The sequence below is a fragment of the Dreissena polymorpha genome, chromosome 12 (genome assembly GCF_020536995.1).
Source record: "Dreissena polymorpha isolate Duluth1 chromosome 12, UMN_Dpol_1.0, whole genome shotgun sequence".
Taxonomy (NCBI): Eukaryota; Metazoa; Mollusca; class Bivalvia; order Myida; family Dreissenidae; genus Dreissena; species Dreissena polymorpha.
Window position 1 is genome coordinate 51,954,143 of NC_068366.1, and position 24,230 is coordinate 51,978,372.

The 24,230-nt window shown below is 37.6% G+C and overlaps 1 protein-coding gene across 4 annotated transcripts in view; it reads right to left on the bottom strand.

Moving 5' to 3' along the window:
• Nucleotides 1-736: 736 nt before the first annotated feature.
• The window catches only part of LOC127852132 (putative nudix hydrolase 1), a 35,439-nt gene continuing 11,945 nt past the window's right edge, over nt 737-24,230 (bottom strand). For 2 of the 4 annotated variants that reach the window (XM_052385953.1, XM_052385955.1), the window contains exons 4-8: nt 14,469-14,592; nt 8,728-8,824; nt 5,791-5,937; nt 3,543-3,648; nt 737-1,020 (exon numbers count right to left, since the gene is read on the bottom strand). In XM_052385953.1, coding sequence (XP_052241913.1) covers nt 766-1,020; nt 3,543-3,648; nt 5,791-5,937; nt 8,728-8,824; nt 14,469-14,592 — 729 coding nt within the window. In that variant the 3' untranslated portion in view covers nt 737-765. Of the gene's footprint in view, nt 1,021-3,542; nt 3,649-5,790; nt 5,938-8,727; nt 8,825-9,917; nt 10,042-14,468; nt 14,593-24,230 lie in introns of all 4 variants that reach the window. The other 2 variants (XM_052385954.1, XM_052385956.1) reach the window with 2 other exon arrangements.

Here is a 24,230-nt window from a genome sequence, read left to right on the forward strand (position 1 = left end):
TATTGATTTTGAGGTCACTAGGTCAAAGGTCAAGGTCACGGTGACCCGAAATAGAAAAATGGTTTCCGGATGAGAACTCAAGAATGCATACGCCTAGGATCATGAAACTTCATGGGTAGATTGATCATGACTTGCAGATGACCCCTATTGATTTTGAGGTCACTAGGTCAAAGGTCAAGGTCACGGTGACCCGAAATAGTAAAATGGTTTCCGGATGATAACTCAAGAACGCATACGCCTAGGATCATGAAACTTCATGGGTAGGTTGACCATGACTCGCAGATGACCCCTATTGATTTTGAGGTCACAAGGTCAAGGTCACGGTGACCCCAAATAGTAAAATGATTTTCGGATGATAATTCAAGAACGCATATGCCTAGGATCATGAAACTTCATAGGTAGATTGATCATGACTCGCAGATGACCCCTATTGATTTTGAGGTCACAAGGTCAAGGTCACGGTGACCCCAAATAGTAAAATGATTTTCGGATGATAACTCAAGAACGCTTTTGCCTAGGATGATGACACTTCATAGGTACATTGATTGTGACTTGCAGATGACCCCTATTGATTTTCAGGTCACTAGGTCAAAGGTCAAGGTCACAGTGACAAAAGTCGTATTCACACAATGGCTGCCAGTACAATGGACAGCCCATATGGGGGGCATGCATGTTTTACAAACAGCCCTTGTCTAACAAAAAACAGTTGTACATACTAACAGCAAACACTTTGACCTAATTTAAAAAATGATCTTCACAACATCATCAATGTACAATAGGTATAAGTAAATTCTGTGCAACCATCCGTAGATTAATTTTCTCCACCAGCTCATCATTTGCTATAACATGCCAGGCATAGTCTGTACTTTGGACCGTTTTCAATTGTTCATGCAATGGTGCTGGTACGACATACACCACTGTCAAGCACAAGCCATCGTGTTCCTCAGCTGGTATCCCACAATGCTCTAGCGTAAGGAGTCCAGTCGCGGGAATATGAATCATTTTCGTCTTGAACACATCCTGAAGTGGAAGTCAATTTTAAGATATGAGCTATGCTCTCTGAAAAGGAGGTTTAATGCATGTGCGTAAAATGTCGTCCCAGATAAGCTTGTGCAGTCCACCTAAATTTGATTTTTACTAAGACGAGACTTTTTTTAAACAAAAAATATCATAAAAGCAGAAAGTGTTTTCCCTGATAAGCCTGTGCGGACTACACAGGCTAATCTGGGACGCTCTTTACGCACATGCATTAAACCCCTATTCACAGAGTACGGCCCATACATACATGACCTTTATTAGTAATAGATCTGGGATTGCAAAAGGTATAGGGTGCTATTAAAAAGGGTAAGGGTAGAAAGCCAAACCAGTTTAGTGAGATATTTTTATAATTTGATAAATCCAAGAAATATATTTGTTTAAACATTTTAATTTAAACTTTTACGTACAGTCAATTCAAAAGCCACTGACTTTTTACAAAATATATTTAATTTTAAAATATGTCATACTAATTGTGTTGGCTGGTCCTAAGGGCAGAAGAGGAAACCTCAAAGGAGAAGGGCCCCACACCTTGCTCTCTCTCTCTTTATCTCGCACTACTAAATCTATGACAATAAAATGATATGCTCAAAACGGCCTTACTATAGAGAAATGACACTATTACCATTATTTAACTTCTCATTTCGAACACAAAAAGAGGTCCCAAACCAGAGCTCAGCAAAGTAAAATCAAGCTCTCCCTCCGATTGCAAAAATAGGGTCCGATCATGAATGTATCAAAATATTTTTTAAGCCAATAAATATTCCTTTGTTGTTATGAAGCACTGCTACAGAGCCTTATTTCGTACTTCAGAATGTATTTATTTCACTCATAAAAATAGAAAATGAGCTCATTTTAGTGAACTTTAAATATTTAAATGAATACTGAATATTTCTGCAGTATTAGCTTTATGATTCAAAATTGGGGAGGTACATAAGCAAGTTCAAGTGGTAACCATTCATGGTTCTTTTTTATTTTTAAAACAATTTTAAAATGTTACAGATAGACAAGAATAGACTTTGGTCTTTTTTTATAACAATCAAAATTTAAATTCACATGACTATTAGTTGTTATAATTTAATGTACATTGCTTTGGCTGATAAGCAAATGTTTAATTGGAAAAAACCCATCACACAATTTATTGTACAAGTGACATTACTGGTAAATGAAGTTCATTTGGAAAAAAAACAATCCCACCATTCATTGTACATGTGACACTTCCAGTAAATGAAGTTAAATTGGAACTAGAGCTTTGTCACAGACGTTACGAATACCCCCATATGCCGCATTGACACAGAATATTTTGCATGTTGTCTTCACAAAAATCAGCAGACACCATGCTCAATGTTTAAAAAGTACTTAGTGACCCCGTGACCTAGTTTTTGACCCGGCATGGCCCATGTTCGAACTTGACCTACACATCATCTAGATACAACCTCTAACCAAGTTTGGTGAAGCTCTGATGAAAACTACTTGAATTAGATAGAGTGGACATCATACTCAATGTTTTAAACGCACTAAGTGACCCCGTGACCTAGTTTTTGACCCGGCATGACCCATATTCGAACTTGACCTACACATCATCTAGATACAACTTCTGACCAAGTTTGGTGAAGCTCTGATGAAATCTACTTGAATTAGAGAGCGGACACCATACTCGATGTTTGTGGGGGTATAAAAAACCCATCCCACAATTCATTGTACATTAGACACTTCTGGTATATGAAATGCTTGAAAACATGAATCTGAAGATTTGCCAGAATCATTATTGTTTTACGGATATCATGATGCTATGAGATTATTGTATTTCTATCTAGTCACAAAAAGCGTCATGTATGTAGACATTGATACAGTCCGTTATAAACATGTATTTGTGAAGGACATGAAAACTGAAACACAAAAAACGGCAACATAAATCACACATTTTAAACAACAATCCTATAATGTGGTCCGTTCATAAAGTGGATTAGACCCCATGGACAGTGCCATATTGGAGTTGCAGTGTCTCCTGATTGTTGTTCATTAAATACCAACTTAACAATTGGACTAAACAAAAAACAAACAAACTCAAACTCATTCTTACTCTAAGTATTCACAAATGAGAAAGCTTGAAATATTTATCTTTGTAAGTCACATTTTTAGACTTTGATACATAGATTGAACTTCATATGTTTATACTTGTCTAGCCAGAGTTGTTAGCTTTATATGAATTGGTTAATGTTCTATAACAAAATGTCACTCAAACCTTCTATTTTCGCACAAACCTGTCTATAATTCATAAACTCTTAACATTTACTCATATAAATTCACTGATTTTGCTGCCATATTTAAGAAATAATCATTTTTATGTACCTTTAATTGATATTATTTCACTGATCCCCTACCTTATTCAAAAGGCCTCTGATAAAAAAAACACTGATATTAATATACAAATGTACATGTTAGTTACATTTCACAAGGAAGTTAAAATAATCTTCCATTTATGGTAAATTGCTCGAAACATGTACCTTTAAAAGTGCTCCTACACTGATATACAGTGAACCAATATTTGTTAAGAGCTTAAGAACGGGTAGACACCTTTGGGGTTTATCACGGCAAAGAATTTCCACTTTCCTGAAACATAGATCACCAAAGTTAAAAGTGAGACCATAATATAAGCACTTGATAAGCCCTTCCAAGTTGCTTAAGAAATGCTATAATAAGCCCTATGTTAAGGATTTTCTCTTACCATGATAAGCCCTGCCTAACAATTTTTTATGATGATGATAAGCACTGCCTATATAGGATTTTCTATGACCATGATAAGCACTGCCTATAGGATTTTCTATGACCATGATAAGCCCTGCCTACAGGATTTTCTCTCAACATGATGAGCCCTGCCTACAGGATTTTCTATGACCATGATAAGCCCTGCCTACAGGATTTTCTCTAAACATGATGAGCCCTGCATACAGGATTTTCTATGACCATGATAAGCCCTGCCTACAGGATTTTTTCTAAACATGAGCCCTGCCTATAGGATTTTCTTTGAACATGATAAGCCCTGCCTACAAGATTTTCTTTGACCATGATAAGCCCTGCCTACAGGATTTTCTATGATTATGATAAGCCCTGCCTACAGGATTTTCTCTGGCCATGATAAGCCCTGCCTATAGGATTTTCTATGACCATGATAAGCCCTGCCTACAGGATTTCTCTAAACATGATAAGCCCTGCATACAGGATTTTCTCTAAACATGATGAGCCCTGCCTACAGGATTTTCTATGACCATGATAAGCCCTGCCTACAGGATTTTCTATGACCATGATAAGCCCTGCCTACAGGATTTCTCTAAACATGATAAGCCCTGCATACAGGATTTTCTCTAAACATGATAAGCCCTGCCTACAGGATTTTCTCTAAACATGATAAGCCCTGCCTATAGGATTTTCTAACAATTTTTTATGACGATGATAAGTCCTGCCTACATGATTTTCTATGACCATGATGAGACCTGCCTACAGGATTTTCTATGACCATGATGAGTCCTGCCTACAGAATTTTCTATGACCATGATGAGCCCTGCCTACAGAATTTTCTATGACCATGATGAGACCTGCCTACAGAATTTTTTTATCACCATGATGAGCCCTGCCTACAGGATTTTCTCTGGCCATGATAAGCCCTGCCTACAGGATTTTCTCTGACCATGATAAGACCTGCCTTAGCTACAGCATTTTCTATGACCATGATGGGCCCTGCCTTCATGATATTTTCTTACCATAATAAGCCCTGTCTACAGAATTTTCTCTCACCATGATTAGCTACCCATCTCGATTGTCTCTTGTCATGATAATCTTTGACTTATTGATTTCCCTTGCAATAATAAGACCTGGATTTTTTTTCTTGTCATTGTAAAAATAATAACTGGATTATAATGACCAATATTTATCAGTCATTTAATGAATTATAGAAAAACAGTGAACCCATAGTGCTTTCCTGAGAAACAAAAGACAATGTGTCACAGAACTATATTCCTGAGCACCCAACCTAAAAGAACATAACAGTAGTAAAAAGTGTACTTATAGCTTAGTAGAAACTAGAAACTCAATAGTGATCAGCCAATTGATGTGTGAGTGCACAACAAAATAATGACTATTTTGTTGATTTGCAATATTGTATTCTTTTTTGTTGTCAACTTTTTTTATCATCAGAATGATCAGAGCAAAAAATTAACCTAAAACAGTATATTGAACTACCAAAAAGATTGACCTTACACAAATATTTGATTGACCATGTGTTTTATTTAAAGAAAGCTTGTTCTTAATCAATTTTGTGGAATGTGTGTATAGGTGAAACATGTGTCCACTGTCGTAGGCATATGATATGTTTAAACCCAAATAAATGTTGTCTTAAAATCTCATGGTATGTTGTCAAAATGGCATTCATAACCATGTTAAATGAATAAATTTGAAGAGGCAAATGGCCTCTTACATTTTTGTTGCGCCCCTTAATTGTGTGAGAAAAGTCCTCTATTATCTGTACTGTAAGAGTGAATGTGGGGTAACAAATGTAATGAAAGTGCAAGTTAAATACACTGTGTCTACAACCATGAATATGTAGATAAGTAAACATGGTCGAGAGTTACCAGGTTTTTACCAGACAGGCCCATCAAAGGACCTACATGTACTCTAATCTCTCTAGAATTGCTTAATATATTGCCAAACAAATCTTTTAAGTCAATTGTCGAAGTAGCAAATAAAACACATACTTACCCATCCTCCGTGTGTTTGATTATGACCACTCTCTGCAAGAGGTCACTGTGGGCCTGAATGCCCACCTGGTAGGCGGGATGCCTGCACTCTGGGGGCGTGGCAAGGTAGCTCTGGGCCATCTCCATGACTTTAAAGAAATCAGTGCCCCTGCAACATAAAGGTATATTATATTGTTTTATTTGACATTGAAATGTTTCACAGATACGTGTTATGCTAAAGCCTTGAAAATTGAAAAGCAAAATGGCATATAATTAAAAAATATTTTGGAGGAAAAACAAGGGGGTTGAAAGTCAGATGCTTGTGAACAATACAATCAGATAAAACAAGCAAATTCATTGAATTGATATCCCCAGCCAAAATACTTCTGGACACAAATATTTCTGGACGGATGGACAACGCCAACATCATCCTCTTATCCATTTATATACTCATACCAAGTTTCAACGCAATCCGTCAAAGCACTTCCAAGATATGGCTCCAGAAACACAAAAAGCATTTTTTCAAGATACAAAGGGCCATAACTCCGTTAGTATCCAATGGTGTAAAATGTCATTTGGCTTGCATTCTCCTCTTATCCATATATATACTCATACCAAGTTTCAATGAAATACTCCAAAGCACTTCCATGATATGGCTCCGGACACAAACAAGAATATCAGTGAAACTGATGGATGCTCCCCGGATGCGCTTGTCAATCTATGTGTTAATAACCACCTAAAAAACCTAATCTAATATTAGCCTCTGTGACCTTGACCTTGAGCCAAGTGACCTCAAACCTCATCAAAAGGTAGGGGTCCATGCAAGGTACCTACATGCCAAATATGAAAGAGATTGGTAAAGTATTGAAGGTGCTATGAGAAACTGTAACAAAAGTGTGACGGGAAAATCTATTATTAGCTTCGGTGACCTTGACCCCAGTGACCTCAAACCTCATCAAAAGTTAGAGGTCCATGCAAGGCACCTACATGTCAAATATGAAAGAGATCGGTAAAGGATTGAAGGTGCTATGAGAAACTGTAACAAAAGTGTGAAGGAAAAATCTATCATTAGCCTCTGTGACCTTGACCCCAATGACCTCAAACCTCATCAAAAGGTAGAGGTCCATGCAAGGTACCTACATGCCAAATATGAAAGAGATCAGTAAAGTATTGAAGGTACTATAAAAACCGTAAAAAAAAGTGTGACGGAAAAATCTATTATTAGCCTCAGTGACCTTGACCCCTTTGACCTCAAACCTCATCAAAAGGTAGAGGTCCATGCAAGGTACCTACATGCCAAATATGATAGAGATCGGTAAAGTATTGAAGGTGCTATGAGAAACTGTAAAAAAAAGTGTGACAGAAAAAGTATATTATTAGCCTCGGTGACCTTGACACCCAGTGACCTCAAACTTAATCAAAAGGTAGAGGTCCATGCAAGGTACCTACTTGCCAAATATGAAAGAGATAGTAAAGTATTGAAGGTGACATGAGAAACGGTAACAAAAGTGTGACGGAAAAAGTATATTATTATTAGCCTCGGTGACCTTGACCCAGTGACCTCAAACCTCATCAAAAGGTAGAGTTCCATGTAAGGTACCTACATGCCAAATATGAAAGAGGTCGGTAAAGTATTGAAGGGGCTATGAGAAACTGTAAACAAAGTGTGATGGAAAAAGTATATTATTGGCCTCGGTGACCTTGACCTTGACCCAGTGACCTCAAACCTCATCAAAAGGTAGAGGTCCATGCAAGGTACCTACATGCCAAATATGAAAGGGATTAGTAAAGTATTGAAGGTGCTATGAGAAACGGTAACAAAAGTGTGACGGAAAAAGTATATTATTATTAGCCTCGGTGACCTTGACCTTGACCCAGTGACCTCAAACCTCATCAAAAGGTAGAAGTTAATGCAAGGTACCTACATGCCAAATATGAAAGAGATCAGTAAAGTATTGAAGGTGCTATGGGAAACGGTAACAAAAGTGTGATGGAAGGAAGGAAGTACGGAAGTAAGGAAGGAACTTCAAACTGGCAACTATATGCCCCCCGAAATTTTCGGGGAGCATAAAAAGCATTTTTTAAAGATACAAAGGGCTATAACTCCGTTATTAACAGATGGTGTACAATGCCATTTGGCGTGCATCATCCTCTTATCCATTTATATACTCATACCAAGTTTCAATGAAATACTCTAAAGCACTTCCAAGATATGGCTCCGGACACAAAAAAGCATTTTTTAAAGATACAAAGGGCCATAACTCCGTTAATAACATATGGTGTAAAATATCATTTGGTGTGCATCATCCTCTTATCCATATATGTACTCATACCAAGTTTCAATGAAATCCGCCAAAGCACTTCCAAGAGATGGCTCCGGACACAACAGTGCCGGATGGAAAGAAGGAAGGACGGACAACGCCAAAACAATATCCTTCCGCCTATGCCGGGGGATAAAAATAAAGATGTGCATGTTTAATGTATAATGTGATGCTTAACAATAAGCCTTTTGTTAAGTTTTTAATCTTAAGAATGTTTCCTGATATGTAAATTGTTCCTAAGTAGGTAAACCTTGAATGCCGAACAAACAGTGAACCTGGTCACATTCAGACCTGCATGTTATTCCTTCTTCCTTACCTGGTTGTATCTTTCATACCCCTAAATCCACTACCACTTTTTTGGTAATAATACGGCTTAATATTAGCCACCTTCTGGGGTTAATGCATGTGCTTAAGTACCCTCCTAGCCTACTGCAGAGGCCAATCAGGAATGACACTTTCCCCTTTTATGTATTCTTTCTATTAAAGGAGATCTCTTCTAAAAAAAATCCAGTGCAGGTAGAAAGTACTTGTCCCCAATTACCCTGTGAGGACTGCACAGGATTATATGGAACAATACTTAACACAGATGCAATAACCCCAGTTTTCCCTGAATGCGGCTCATATATTTCACCACTGACCTAAGTTTCATTTCCTTGTTGCGGATCTGGTCCAGTGTGAACCACTGGGCCTGTAGTGACTCCTCATCCTGCTCAGCAAGCGTCTTCAGCCTCCCACCTGAAATAGCTGACTGTGTTGATTAATTGAAAAACCTAGTGTTGATTAATTACAAACCTAGAGTGTTGATTTATTACAAATATAACGAGTTGATTAATTGAAAACTTAGCAAGCTGATTTATTGAAAACATATAGTTTATTGCATAATTTCAGAACAAGTGTGTTGATTAATTGCAATCATGGCAAGCTGATTAATTGCAACACTAAAATGCTGATAAAATTCAATATTACCATGCTGAATATTGGCCATGCTACATGTATTCATTAAAGTAATAAATGTAAGTAATGAATGACCCAAGTTTGATTATCAGTTGCTTACTATGTGCTGATTTATTGCAATCCTGATATGCTGATTAATTGCAAGACCTGATGTGCTGATCAATTGAAAACTAGTGTGCTGATAATGTGCAATAATGGTAAGTTGAATATAGAAAACCCAAGTGATCTGATTAATTGCAAAACAATGTTATGATTAATGGGAATGTTGCAAAACTGGTACAGACATTAATTCATAAAAGTAGGCGTTATTGTCTTTGGAGAAAAAGGTAAACAAAGAGTGCAGAACTGATATACATTTACCTTGCAAAATTTAAATTGCATATTAGGTGTGCTAATTTAGTTGATTACCATGTTTACTGATTTCATGTGCATAGAAAGATGATTAATTACAAAGCAAATTTGCTAATGAATTTGTGAATATTAGACGGTACATTATTATTTCAGATTTAGTGAGACTATGGTGTGATAAGGAAAACTTTCAGGTGGGATGGCTGAATACAAAAACTGGTGGTTGTTTTTTAATTGGATTTTTGTTTAATACAAATAAAAGTACAATTAATTTTAATGTTAAATAAAAATCTTTTTATTTGATTTTTTTACATGTCACTATTGCTTGTGAAGAATGTAACATGGCTTTTTCAACTTTACACAAATATTGGATGAACGTGCTAATCCTAACAGATAAAATGTCTCTCTCTAGAACTTTTCTGTATTTAGAAAAATATTCAGAATAATTATGCCGAAAAATGAACGAATATAGGAAGTAACTTTCTGTAAACAATTGCCTGTTATACAATGAAGGTAATTACTTTACCCTTAGGTCTGGCAACACAGTAGGGGAAGAACCAAGACAAGGAGTCATTAATTTCTAGAGTACACAGACTGATGACATCGATATCAATTCCCGCCTCCTCCTTCACCTCACGTTTAACTCCATCCTTTGTGGTAAAGAATTACGCTTCAAATAACTTTGTGTTATGCTCAATATAATCAACTGAATGTTATCAAATTCAAATTCATATAGGCAAACAAAATTGCTTTATACCTTAGCAAATTACTCCTTATTTTCTAAATGAAAACTAGTTCTTCCCAGACACAGACTCAGGAATATCTAATATATTAGCTATGTGTGTCCCTTTATTACAACTCCTTTTATTCAAATATGTACATGGATCTCATATTGCACACGTGAAGATGTGAAAAAAGCATATTTGTATGCAATTAGACCATCATTTTTTATACATGTATCACATTAATTGTGCATTAATAAAAAAAAACAGTGGAATGGTTACAATGTTTCCTATTTTCTTCATTTTTCATTTTGAAAGCCTAATTATTAGACTAATTGGTTTCATAAACAAGAGTTCCGCGGTCGGAGATGACCGCATTGAAGCCGGATTTTTGATTTAAATGACAGGAAAGTACCTTTCGTGTTTTTGTCAATGCAATACTTAAATTACTGAAATATTGTTCAAAGGTCAAAATGAAATGTAAGTACTTTTCAAGGCATGAGCAAACCTTGTGTTATGTTTTGAATGCATGCATATACATGAACAACAATAACATTTAAGGTCACAAATATGAACTTGAATTGACAATTAGGAAAGTTTGATCTCAATTTTTTTATTTTTTAACATTTTTACATTCAAGGTCACGGTGACCTTGACCTTAAAATGACCAGTGGTCATCTACTAGTTCTGGCCAACCTTCATATCAAGTTTGAAGACTCTAGGTCTAAGCATACCAAAGTATTAACAACTTTAACATATTTACATCCAAGGTCACAGTGACCTCGACCTTCAAATGAATGACCTTGAAATGACCAGTGGTCATCTAAGTGTGCTTGCAAACCTTTATGTCAAGTTTGAGATTCTAGGTCCAAGCATACCAAAGTTATAACAATTTTAACATTTTAACATTGAAGGTCACAGTGACCTTGACCTTCAAATGAATGACATTGAAATGAGCAGTGGTGATCTTCTAGTACTGGCCAACCTTTATGTCAAGTTTGAAGACTCTAGGTACAAGCATACCAAAGTTATAACATGGAATAAGAACTTTAACATTTTTACCTACCAAAGTTATAAGAACTTTAACATTTTTACATTCAAGGTCACAGTGACCTTGACCTTAGAATGAATGACCTTGAAATGACCAGTGGTCATCTAAGTGTGCTTGCAAACCTTCATGTCAAGTTTGAAGACTCTATGTCCAAGCATACCAAAGTTATAACAATTTTAACATTTTAACATTTAAGGTCACAGTGACCTTGACCTTCAAATGAATGACATTGAAATGACCAGTGGTCATCTTCTAGTACTGGCCAATCTTTATTTCAAGTTTGAAGACTCTAGGTACAAGCATACCAAAGTTATAACATGAAATAAGAACTTTAAAATTTTTACATTCAAGGTCACAGTGACCTTGACCTTCAAATGAATGACCTTGAAATGTCCAGTGGTTACTTACTAGTTCTGGCCAACCTTCATGTCAAGTTTCAAGACTCTAGGTCCAAGCATACCAAAGTTATAACAACTTTAACATTTTTACATTCAAGGTCACAGTGACCTTGACCTTCAAATGAATGACCTTGAAATGACCAGTGGTTACTAACTAGTTATGGCCAACCTTCATGTCAAGTTTCAAGACTCTAGGTCCAAGCATACCAAAGTTATAACAACTTTAACATTTTTTATATTGAAGGTCACAGTGACCTTGACCTTCAAATGAATGACCTTGAAATGACCAGTGGTCATCTGTTAATCCTGGCCAACCTTCATGTCAAGTTTGAAGACTCTAGGTCCAAGCATACCAAAGTTATACCATGAAATAAGAACTTTAACATTTTCGAGCACGCCGCCCGCCCGCCCCCCCCGCCCCCCCCGCCCGCCCGCCCGCCCGACAACATCAATCTATAAGCCGAGATTTTTTCGAAAAAAATCCGGCTAAAAATCTTTCGCTCCATCATTCTCAGCTTATTGTAAAGAATTAAACATGGGTTAAGCTGATCATGTTTCATGGTTAATATACATATATTTGATTATATTCAGTACATTTATTGTTGCCAAAAATCTGCAAAAAGTTTCAACTACATGTAGTTCTGGAGATTCTGTTTAGTGTAACAAAGTATTTGCCAGCATAAACAAGAGATGTGTTTGTCAAAAACACAATGCTCCCTACTGCGCCGCTTTGATATTTTTGTTGACCTTTGACCTTGAAGGATGACCTTGACCTTTCACCACTCAAAATGTGCAGCTCCATGAGATACACATGCATGCCATATACCAAGTTGCTATCATCAATATTGCAAAAGTTATGACCACTATTTAAGTTTTGGTTAAAGTTTTTGACACACACACACAGTTGCACACACACACATACAATGACAGACAGGCCAAAAACAATATACCCCTGATCATTCGATCCGGCGGCATAACAAGATATTTGACTTCAAACTTTTACACAGGCTAATTTGTACAAATGTGTGTGTTTGATTGCATTTCGGAGTAGATGAGGTTATACCGTGTCTGAGGCTGCATTATGTGAGGAACCGGAGTGTGTCCCAGCCCTCCTTCCTTATTAACTTTATCACAAACGAAAGTTGAGAAGAATTATGATTAAAGCTTCAATTTCCAGCCATTTGTTTTCTTTGGACAGATATATAAAATTTTAGTGTTGTCCTGCGTTGTGGGGAAAAGCAGGAGTACCTGGAGAAAACCTCACCTGGGCGGTATGGTAACAACCCCCCACATGCTTCTGCGAACAGACATTAAACCCGAGTCTGCTAGGTGAGAAGCCTGTGTACTTATATAACCACTGTGCTAACCAAACAGCCCATTTCACCCAAAATTAAAATTTTGAACAACTGACTTTAACAGGTTGTGACTGTATTGCAATAACAAAAACTGCTGATTTTTAATCTATGTCCCTGAGCTATTGAACATTTTTAACTGCCAAGGCCATCATGTTTGATTCCCGCACAAACCTCCAAATCTTGTTTGACTGGCCACTAAACATGGAATAAGGTAGTTGAAACAAGAGGGCATAAAGGCCCTTAATGGTCTTTTACCTGAGGTATGTAGATAAAAACAAGTATGAGCAGAATTTGTGACAGTTGTGTATGACTGTGTTTTTGTATAGGGTTTTCAATCTGTGTGACACAGATTTTAAATTGTCCAAGACAATATTATAACAAATTAGCGATATATACATTTAACAATCAAAAGTGGGGACAATTTTAACCCCAGGGAAGTAATTTCAACAAAATGTTTTGAGGACCAACATACAATGTACCAAACAAAATATTAAACCCCTACCCTTGGGGTTTCAGAGAATAAGATTTTTTAAGTCTTTGTAATCATGTGACCACAGGGGTGTGGTTATTTTGATACTTCTGGCATGATTTGAACAATGACTTAGTAGTGGAAAACCTTACAATGTTACGCACTAAATATTGAACCCCAGATCATTGCAGCTTCAAAAGATTTTTCACGTTATTAACTATTAGGGTGAATCATTTGACTCCAATTGTAGCCTGATTTGATCTACATTGTATGGGACATGACTTGAACAAACTTAGCAGAGAATCACTTCAAGATGACAAATAACAAACCTCTTGTCCTTGAGGTTCCAGAAAAGAAGATTTTTAAAGTTGTCACACCGTCCAATGATGGCGAAGAAATGTGCCAAATGATTTTAAAATCTCACCATTAACGACAAAGTTATGGCCCGGACAAGCTTGTTCCGCCAGCCCGCCGGCCGACATTCGCCAATCTAATAACCATTTTTTTTCCTTCGGAAAACCTTGTTAAAATTCAGCTAAATATCTGAAAGTATTGCCTAACAAATCTCCAGAAAATGGAATGCCGGTCGTACAGACAGACAGATGGACTGATGGACAGTGCGACTGCTACATGTATATGCAACCCAACCAGGCGCATAAAAACTAGTATTGTAATTGTTTATTTGGTCACTTTCTATAAAGTTCAATTAATTGTAATGGAAAATTAAGTTGCTGGTGTTTGACATACATGTATCACACTTATGTGTGTGGCAGGAAAGTAACATGGCTCTTTCAACATTTCACAAACATGGAATACACAGTTCAACAAGAGTAATGATTTCTTTAATCTTTAAAGCTACTGATTTAATCTTAATATTTTGTTAAGAACTTGTTAAATTGGTTCAAAAGTCTGGATATATCAACTTATCAGACCCCTAACCTTAACATATAATAATATAATACGTCTTTCTCCTTAGAGTTGCAAACTATAATTTTTTTAAATCCAGGAAGATAAAACAAAAAAAATCCAGAAAATACTTTATGAAACAACTCCCTCTCATGCAAAAAAGATAAGTGTTTTACCCTTAGGTCTGGCAATACAGCAGATGCGGTACCATAACAGCGAGACGCATATTTCTAGAGTACACAGAGTGATGACCTCGATATCAATACCAGCCTCCTCCTTCACCTCACGTTTCACGCCATCCTTCATGGTAAAGAATTACACCTAACTGGTTTTGTACAGTAAATAAAATAAAGATTTGTCACAAATGTGATTAATACCCGAGTACTGCTTTGATAGAGGCAAGGGAAGCATACCTGATTGGCTAAGTGAGTGGGAACATTAAAACTCAGGCATAAATGGATGGCTGGGATCGAATACCAATTGTGTTTTGCACATCTACACATCATTTTGATGATGTATTTTTAGTTTCATTTTAATCGGTTTACAAATATACATAAAGCTTGCTCCGCAAACTTTTGTCAGACAGAACTAGAGCTTAATACCCCCACATGCCGCATTGACACAGAATATTTTGCATGTTGTCTTCACCAAAAACAGCGGACACCATGCTCTATGTTTATAATGCAGTAAGTGACCCCGTGACCTAGTTTTTGACCCGGCATGGCCCATGTTTGAACTTGGCCTAGCAACATCTAGATACAGCTTCTGACCAAGTTTGGTGGAGCTCGGATGAAAACTACTTGAATTAGAGAGCAGGCACCATTCTCAATGTTTAAAACTCACTAAGTGACCCCGTGACCTAGTTTTTGACCCAGCATGACCCATATTCAATCTTGACAAAGACATCATCTAGATACAACATCTGACCAAGTTTGGTGAAGATCGGATGAAAACAACTTGAACTAGAAATGGCGTGGCAGAGGCCGACGCGTATCCCCACGCCCCATGTTTGACCCAGGGGCGCTCCAGGGTTGGTAATAGGGCCATGCATAGTTGAGATTGACCGTATTGTCATAAGAGAACTTCAGTATCAATTAGAAGTGAATTGGTGTAGAAATGTAGAAGTTATAGTAAAAGGCAATTTTGGGTGGGTGTGGTCTACGTGGGCGGGGCGCCCCTGGTTTGGTAATGGGGCCATTCATAGTTGAGATTGACCATATTGTCAAAAGAGAAGTTCAGTATCAATTAGAAGGGAATCTGTGTAGAAATGAAGAAATTATAGTAAGAGGCAATTTTGGGTGGGTGCGGTCCATGTGGGTGGGGCGCCCCATGGTTGGTAATGGGGCCATGCATTGTTGAGATTGACCGTATTGTCATAAGAGAGGTTCAGTATCAATTTGAAGTGAATCGGTGTAGAAATCAAGTGAAGAAATTATAGAAAAGGCAATTTTGGGTGGGTGTGGTCTATGTGGGCGGGGCGCCCCAGGGTTGGTAATGGGGCCATGCATAGTTGAGATTGACCGTATTGTCATAAGAGAGGTTCAGTATCAACTTGAAGTAAATCGGTGTAGAAATAAAGAAGTTAATGTAAAAAGCAAATGAGTGAAAATCTCTGACCCGGCCCCACCCCAACCCCCATACTTTTGACCCAGGGGTCAGAGCAAAATTCCAAATAGTGCAGGGTCGCACATATGCTCATAGCTACCAAGTGTGTAAGTTTCAAGGTTCTAGTGCTAATAGTGTAGGAGCAGATAGTGGCCAGGACGGACGGACTTTCGGACAGCGGAGATAACCACAATATCCCCATGCTTTTCAAAAAGCGTGGGGATAATAAGAGAGCCGACACTTAATATGGACCGACCAACAGACCAACAGACAGACAAGCTCACCCCTATAAACCCCCCTAAACTTCATTTGTGGGGGTATAAAAACAAACAGAATGACTCATTTTAATACCACCACATTTTTTGCCTGACAAAGAACTCAAATAATGTGCATATTCCACAATGGTTCGCTTTCCCCATGAAAAGCTTCATCAGCTTAGTTTAAAGTAACAATCACGCTCAAAAATATCGAATATTTCGTTAAATAAAGCTAACCCATAAAAAAATCAATGTTCCTTTTAGCAAAATGCAAAATTTCAACGTTAGATGTTGTCTGGTAGAATTGATTTAATGAGATACAAATGCTCGTTTTTATTTTTTTGTGGCCACAAATAATTCCATTTATATCTCCCGTGAAATATCCGAACATTTACGGGCGAACACGAGATTGGATACGGTAAGCGTCCGAAGCGTGACGTAGCTCTAATGAATAATCATCAACACGAATTCTGGGTAACTGGAACTAAGTGAATGCGAAAATGGCTTGTATAAATTATGCAAATGAACGCAACCCGAATGATTCCGATCATGACTCGAAAGCGAAAGTAGATTACATCGTGGAACGATATTGAGATATTTAGATGCTTAAAACTTGCCGAATGCTTGTAATATAACGTTTTTACATCAATGTCACTTGTTTTTAGGGTCTTCCTATTGTAATTAACCATCGTATGGTACTACTTGTTGTCGAATGTTTTTATATAGCATAATACAGTAGCCGTATTTATTGGTGAGCGTGATAGTGACTTTAAGTGCTTTTTGAGTTAACACAGGATCAAGATTTTACTTTCCCATTATACTTCCATAACCATAGCTATTTCACAATTTTGGTCCAACAGAAAGACTGAAGCATGCGTATTTTCCTATGGCCCTCTATCCATTTACAAAATTTCATAAACCCAGCTTAAGTACTTGTTATTGCAAAATCCAGTTTTGGACTGACACCCTGAAGTAGCGGGGTATACATATTAGCTCTCAAGTTAGACAAGTAGCCGATTTATAAAACCATTTAGAAAATTAATGGTTTACAACATATCTGTCATGCCTATTGATGGGCAGTTCAAAACCACAACGCTGGAGCACTGCCGGTAAGAAAGAAAGAAGCCAAATGGTTCAGTATGAGATCAGGCTTTCAGAAGAGGAAGACAGGCGCGCCAGAGCAGTCGGGATGGGAGGGCAGTGCGCATGGACACAATGGCAGACCACAGAAAGACACCTGACATGGGTAGACATTTGGCACTACGAACCACTATGACTCAAATTCCTACTGAGATCCGTATATGATCTGCTGCTATTTCCAGTCAATCTACACAGATGGGGGTTAGTGGAAGACCCAAAGTGTCAGCTGTGCGACAAACCAGGAACCATGCAGCACACCCTCTCATCTTGCCAGACAGCGCTAACACACGGCCGCTACAGATGGAGGCACGACACAGTCCTCAAGGAGCTAGCAGACATACTAGAGCGGGAGAGAAGGAAGACAAGACCTACCAACAAGAAGGCAGTACCAACAATCAAATTCGTCAAGGAAGGACAAACTGCCAAGAAGGCAAGAACCGCAGCAACATCTATCCTTGATGAATCAGAGCGTTGGCAGATGAAGGTCGACCTAGGAAAACAGCTGGTATTCCCAGACATAGTCCATACCACACAGAGACCAGACATAGTTATATGGTCTCCCAAGGACAAGAAACTGGTGATGATAGAACTCACTGTACCCTGGGAGACTATATAGGTGTGATGAGGCCTACGAGCGGAAAATGGGAAAGTACACTGAGCTTCAAGAACAATGTAAAAGTCGTGGTTGGAGTGCCTGGCTGTTCCCCGTTGAAATAGGGTGCAGAGGATTCCCAGCCCAATCAGTATGGAGAATGCTCAGCAACATTGGGATTAAGGGAGGTGACAGAAAGAGGGCTGTAGGCAGACTTGGACAAGCTGCAGAAAAAGCATCCAACTGCATGGCTGTGGATGATGCGAAAGGAGAAGAGCTGGACGCTAAACCACTGACCCGTAGTGTTTGGCCAACACTACAGATCCACTGCCCGGAGAGTGTCCTGGGATTAAAGGATAGAAACACTTGATGATAGGCAGTTCCCAGCTGATGAGTCAGTGGTTTGTGCAGTAGTATCTGTATTCTACACATCAACTTATCATTGTTTCTGTTATACATAATTATTTATGACAGACATTATATTTATTCTCCACTATTCTTATTTCAAAGCTGCACTTTACTACATTAACGAAACAAGAGGGTCTAAAAGGCCCAAAGTCGCTCACCTGAGATAAAAAGAAATGACCTGTTTTTTGCAGCCCAAGATATCAATGGAACAAATGTTCTAACCAAGTTTCATGAAGAATGAACAACAAATGGCCCCCTGGCGGCCATGTTTTTCAACAGACCTGAACCATTTTTGAACTCGTTCAAGATATCATTGGGACGATCTTCTGACAAAGTTTCATGAAGATCCGACAATAAATGTGGCCGCTACGGTGTTAACAAGGCAAATATTCATGAAGATTAGACCAAAAATGTGACTTCTAGAGTGTTCACATGTTTTCACTATATACATATAGAGGAAACTGCCCCGCCCCCTGTCGGCGATGTTTTTTCACGGATCTGGACCATTTTCGAACTCGTCTGAGATATCAATGAAACCAATGTTTCGACCAAGTTTCATGATGATTGGGCAAAAATTGTGACTTCTAGAGTGTTCACAAGGTTTCTCTATGGCCATATAAGGAATACTGCCCCGCCCCCCTGGCAGCAATGTTTTTCAAGGGACCGGAACCATTTTTGAACTCAACCAACATATCCTTTAGACAAACATTTTTACAAAGTTACATGAAGATTGGGCATCAAATGTGACTTCTACAGTGTTCACAAGGTTTTTCTTTTCTTTTTACCTAGTGACCTAGTTATTGAACCAGCATGACCCAGTTTCTAACTTAGTCGAGGTATCAATGGGACAAATGTTCTGACTAAGTTTCATGAAGATCGGACAATAAATGTGGCCTCTGGAGTGTTAACAAGGCAAATGTTGACGACGCAAGACGGACGACAGACAAAAGGCGATCACAAAAGCTCACCATGTGCTCAGGTGAGCTAAAAAGGGCTTTATGCTAAATATCTGCAACTGAATTTTTTTAATTAAAACTGACAGTGCAGGTGCCACTTTAATATAGGAAAAGTTTAGAAAAATAATGAGTTCTTCCCAGACACAGACTCGATAATATATAAAGGGGCCTTTTCACAGATTTTGGCATGTTTTGAAGTTTATCATTAAATGCTTTATATTGATAAATGTAAACATTAAATTTTACAAGCTCTAGTAAAAAATCAAAAATAAAATTAAACAAGGGACAAAATTGTCACAAAAACAGGTTTTCATTGTGAAAAAAAAATCTGATAAAGGGAGAAAACTCAAACTGAACTTTTGAAATGACCAAAAAAAATAAACCCCCTTTGTAATTTTTTTTTTTTTTTTTAATCTATTTTTAGTCGTGGCGACCTTGACATTGGAGATATTGACGTGATTCTTTCGTGGGACACACCGTCCCATGATGGTGAACAAATGTGCCAAATGATTTTAAAATCTCACAATGAATGACATAGTTATGGCCAGGACAAGCTCATTTATGGCCATTTTTGACCTTTGAACTCAAAGTGTGACCTTGACCTTGGAGATATCGACGTAATTATTTCGCGCGACACACCGTCCAATGATGGTGAACAAATGTGCCAAATGATTTTAAAATCTGACGATGAACGACATAGTTATGGCTCGGACAAGCTCATTTATGGCCATTTTTGACCTTTGAACTCAAAGTGTGACCTTGACCTTGGAGATATCGACGTAATTATTTCGCGCGACACACCGTCCAATGATGGTGAACAAATGTGCCAAATGATTTTAAAATCTGACAATGAACGACATAGTTATGGCCCGGACAAGCTTATTCCGCCAGCCCGCCAGCCAGCCAGCCAGCCCGCCAGCCAGCCAGCCCGCCCGCATTCGCCAATCTAATAACCAGTTTTTTCCTTCGGAAAACCTGGTTAAAAAAGGAAAAAAAGTAGCCCGCAGCAGGACTCGAACCAGTGACCCCCGGAATCCTGAAGTAAAAACGCATTAGCCAACTGAGCTATCCTGCCAAGCATACATAAGATGCATATTTTATACCTTATATACGCAGTCTTCGTAGTTTCACAAATGTAAACGACAACAACAGAACTCTCCAAATTATTCAAATGTTTCGCGTTTCAACGTTTTATAATTTTTAGGGTTTTAAATCGTCAAAAGATGCATATATTACACCATGGCAAATGTTCAGTAATACTGTTTCCTCACAAACATCATAACTAAACAGAAAATTTTCGAATCTGAAACAACTTTTCTCAATTTTGTCAATTTACCAAACCGTGAAAAGATCCCTTTAATTTATGAGCTATGTGTGACCTCCTTTCAAATCCTACTGTTAAACATGTACAAATAGGATCTCATATTTCACATGTGCAGATGTAAAAAAAAGCATATCAATATTATGCATTGAATCATTTTTTTCACAACAGTGGAATTGAGGTGGAATTGATAAAACAAAATCACATTATTTCATCTTTTATGTCTCATAGATTGTGGTTATACAACAGACTTCCCTCCTTCAACCTCTGCTCAGTTGTTATTTTTTTTTAAATGGGTTAAAAATAATCATAGTTCATATTAAAAAATATAGATTTAATTATCTTATTATTTTTATCGCTGTCAACAATCAGCACAAAGTTTAAATACCTGCAGATTCTTTTTAGTGTAGAGAAGTATATGCCAGTATGAAAAAAGAAAATTGTGAGCAAACTCCAAACATTGCTTATTTACAGAAAACTTAAAAATTTGAACAACTGAGTTGTACAGGTTTCAACTGTATTAATTGCCATCACAAACCTGCTGACTGTCCTTCTGTCTGTTTCTGCCCCTTTTTTGTTTTCCCTGGTTTAATCCCCATGCAACAGTGTTATTAATAATTGTTGATAGGCCAATTACTGTGCAATTGATAATAGAAACAATAAATTGAAATATGATACTGTTTTAAAGTGTATATTTTAAAGTATTGGAATTTACTTAAAATGTGCGTCACAAAAATTTACACACAAAATAAAACAAGAGGGCCAAGATGGCCCTAGATCGCTCACCTTTTTTTACAAGGCCTTGTTAATTGCTTAGTTGAAAACTCAGTACTCTAGAGCATATTAGATTGGTTCTCTTCTGTTTACTTTTGCAATGTGAGCATATGATTAATTCTGATTGAGTACTGTCTATTTGCATGGGTTTTTTGCATGCAAACATTTGCAAGTACCGGTAATACTAATTCCACATGTGTTTACAAGGTTTTTATAAGATTTGGACCTCCTGACCAAGATTTTGACCCCACATGACCAAATGTCAAACTTTCAAGAAAAACATCATTATTGGACCACATCTATTGCCTGTAGTGTGTTTACAAGGTATCATTGGGACAAATCTTCTGACCAAGTTTCATGAAGATTGGACAAGAAATGTGCCCTCTAGAGCGTTTACAAGGTTTCTCTATAGCCAAATAAGGAAAACTGCCCCTCCCACTGGAGACCATGTTTTTCAATGGACCGGAACCACTTTTGAACTCAACCAAGATATCATTAAGATAAACATTTTGTCAAAGTTACATGAAGATTGGGCATGAAATGTGACATCTACAGTGTTTACAAGGTTTTTCTTTTTTTTTGACCTAGTGACCTAGTTTTTGACCCAGCATGACCCAGTTTCAAACTCAAACGAGGTATAATTGGGACAAATCTTATAATCTGACTAAGCATCATGAAGATCGGACAAGAAATGTGGCCTCTAGAGTGTTTACAAGGTTTCTCTATAACCAAATAAGGAAAACTGCCCTGTCCATTGGCGGCCATGTTTTTCAACGGAACCACTTTTGAACTCAACCAAGATATCGTTAAGATAAACATTTTGACAAAGTTACATGAAGATTGGGCATGAAATGTGACTTCTACAGTGTTTACAAGGCTTTTCTTTTTTTTGACCTAGTGATCTAGTTTTTGACCCAGCATGGCCCAGTTTTGAACTCGACCGAGATATCATTGGGAAAAAGCTTCTGACTAAGTTTCATTTGACCAATCAGAGCCATGTTTAAAAATGCTTCAGCCAATAAAAATTCCACTTTTTAACAGTGTTAGGCACGGCGTTGTTCAATTATTGTGTATTGCATTTTTAACGCCTTTTGAATAATAAAGTAAAGAAAATTTAAACTACTAGATTTTTATCAAAGCACCGCATCCACACTGCAAAGTATCTTATATTATAAATAGTACAGCCCAGTATAATCGGGCTGACCATATTATGGCCGTTTTCGGCTTTTTAACGCAGTGTTTTTATGTTCAGCAGTGTGCTTGGGCAATGGTTTTTAACCAAAGTCCCGAGGGTAAACAACCCCATACAGCAGCAACCAAGTTTCATTAAGATCGAACAAGAAATATGGCCTCTAGAGCGTTTACAAGGTTTCTCAACAGCCAAATATGGAAAACTGCCCCGCCCACTGGCGGCCATGTTTTTCAACGGACCGGAACCACTTTTGAACTCAACCAAGATATCATTAAGACAAACATTTTGACAAAGTTAAATGAAGATTGGGCATGAAATGTGACTTCTACAGTGTTTACAAGGTTTTTCTTTTTTTTTGACCTAGTGACCTATAGTTTTTGCTTCTGACCAAGTTTCATGAAGATCGGACGGACGGACAGACGACGGACAAAGAACGGTCACAAAAGCTCACCTGAGCAATCAGGTGAGCTAAAAAAACACACCCATTTTCAAACAAATAAGAGCTGTGTTTGTGAAACACGATGCCCCCTTATGCATTTTCAGTGTCCGACAAATATTTTGCCCAGAGCCCGAGGGCTACCAAATTTTTTCATCGGGCTACTAAAATTTTCCAGCTCAAGCCCGCCAGACTACTATAAATCTATAAGAGCGGTAGCCCGGTTTATTGACAGACATACATAGAATTAACAAGCTGACCTTGTGTTTGTAAACTGTGTATTGCGATTTTTCAACATGGCAGCTAAATTGTAAATCCAAATTGAAAGTATTAAATTTTAAGGCCCGTAACGTCTCAAATATCAATAGTGGACCAGAACAAAACTCAGCCTTTTTCTGAAAGTCATGCAGGTAGACTTGCAAACCAAAACTCGGGTAACTATCTGAAAATGTTATGGAAAAAAAATTGAAAAAAGTTATTTAAGGGAAAATTGTTAAGTCAGAGGCCTGTAGCTTTGTCAAATATCAATTGACTACAAGAAAAAAGCGTTTTGGAAAATATCCTGCAAAAATATTATTTTAAAGAAAGTTTCTAAGTACAAGGTATGTAACTTCATAACAAATCGAATTAAGTGTAGGGTAATAATTTTTAAGAATGGATATTTTCTTTGTTGATAACTACACACTCCTGAAGTTTCATGTTAAAATCTTGTAGCATATCTGAGATCTAGCCTTGAAAAGTTACAGGGTTATGGTTCTTGCTGAAATTTACCCTTAAAACATTTTAAGTTATATATTTGACATAAATTAAGTTATAAATTACATACGAAAGCCATTTTTCTAGATTTTAGTACGTAGAAATCATATGACTGTATGAATATTTTAGCCTATTTACATGAATGAGCGTTGTCCTAGGAATCTTTAAACAAACAACAAGAGGGCCTGAAAGGCCCAAGTCGCTCACCTGAGATAACAAGATATTATTGGGACAAATCTTCTGACCAAGTTTCATGAGTATTGGAAAATATATGTGGCCTCTAGAGTGTTAACAAAGTTTTACTATAGCCGTATAAGGAAAAATGCCCCGCCCCCTGGCAGCCATGTTTTTCAACCAACCGGCATCATTTTTGAACTCGTCCAAGATATTATCGGGATGTAGATCGGAAGTAAATGTGGCCTCTTGAGTGTTAACAAGATTTTCCTATAGCCATATAAGGAAAAATGCCCCGCCCATTGGAAGCCATATTTTTCAAGCAAA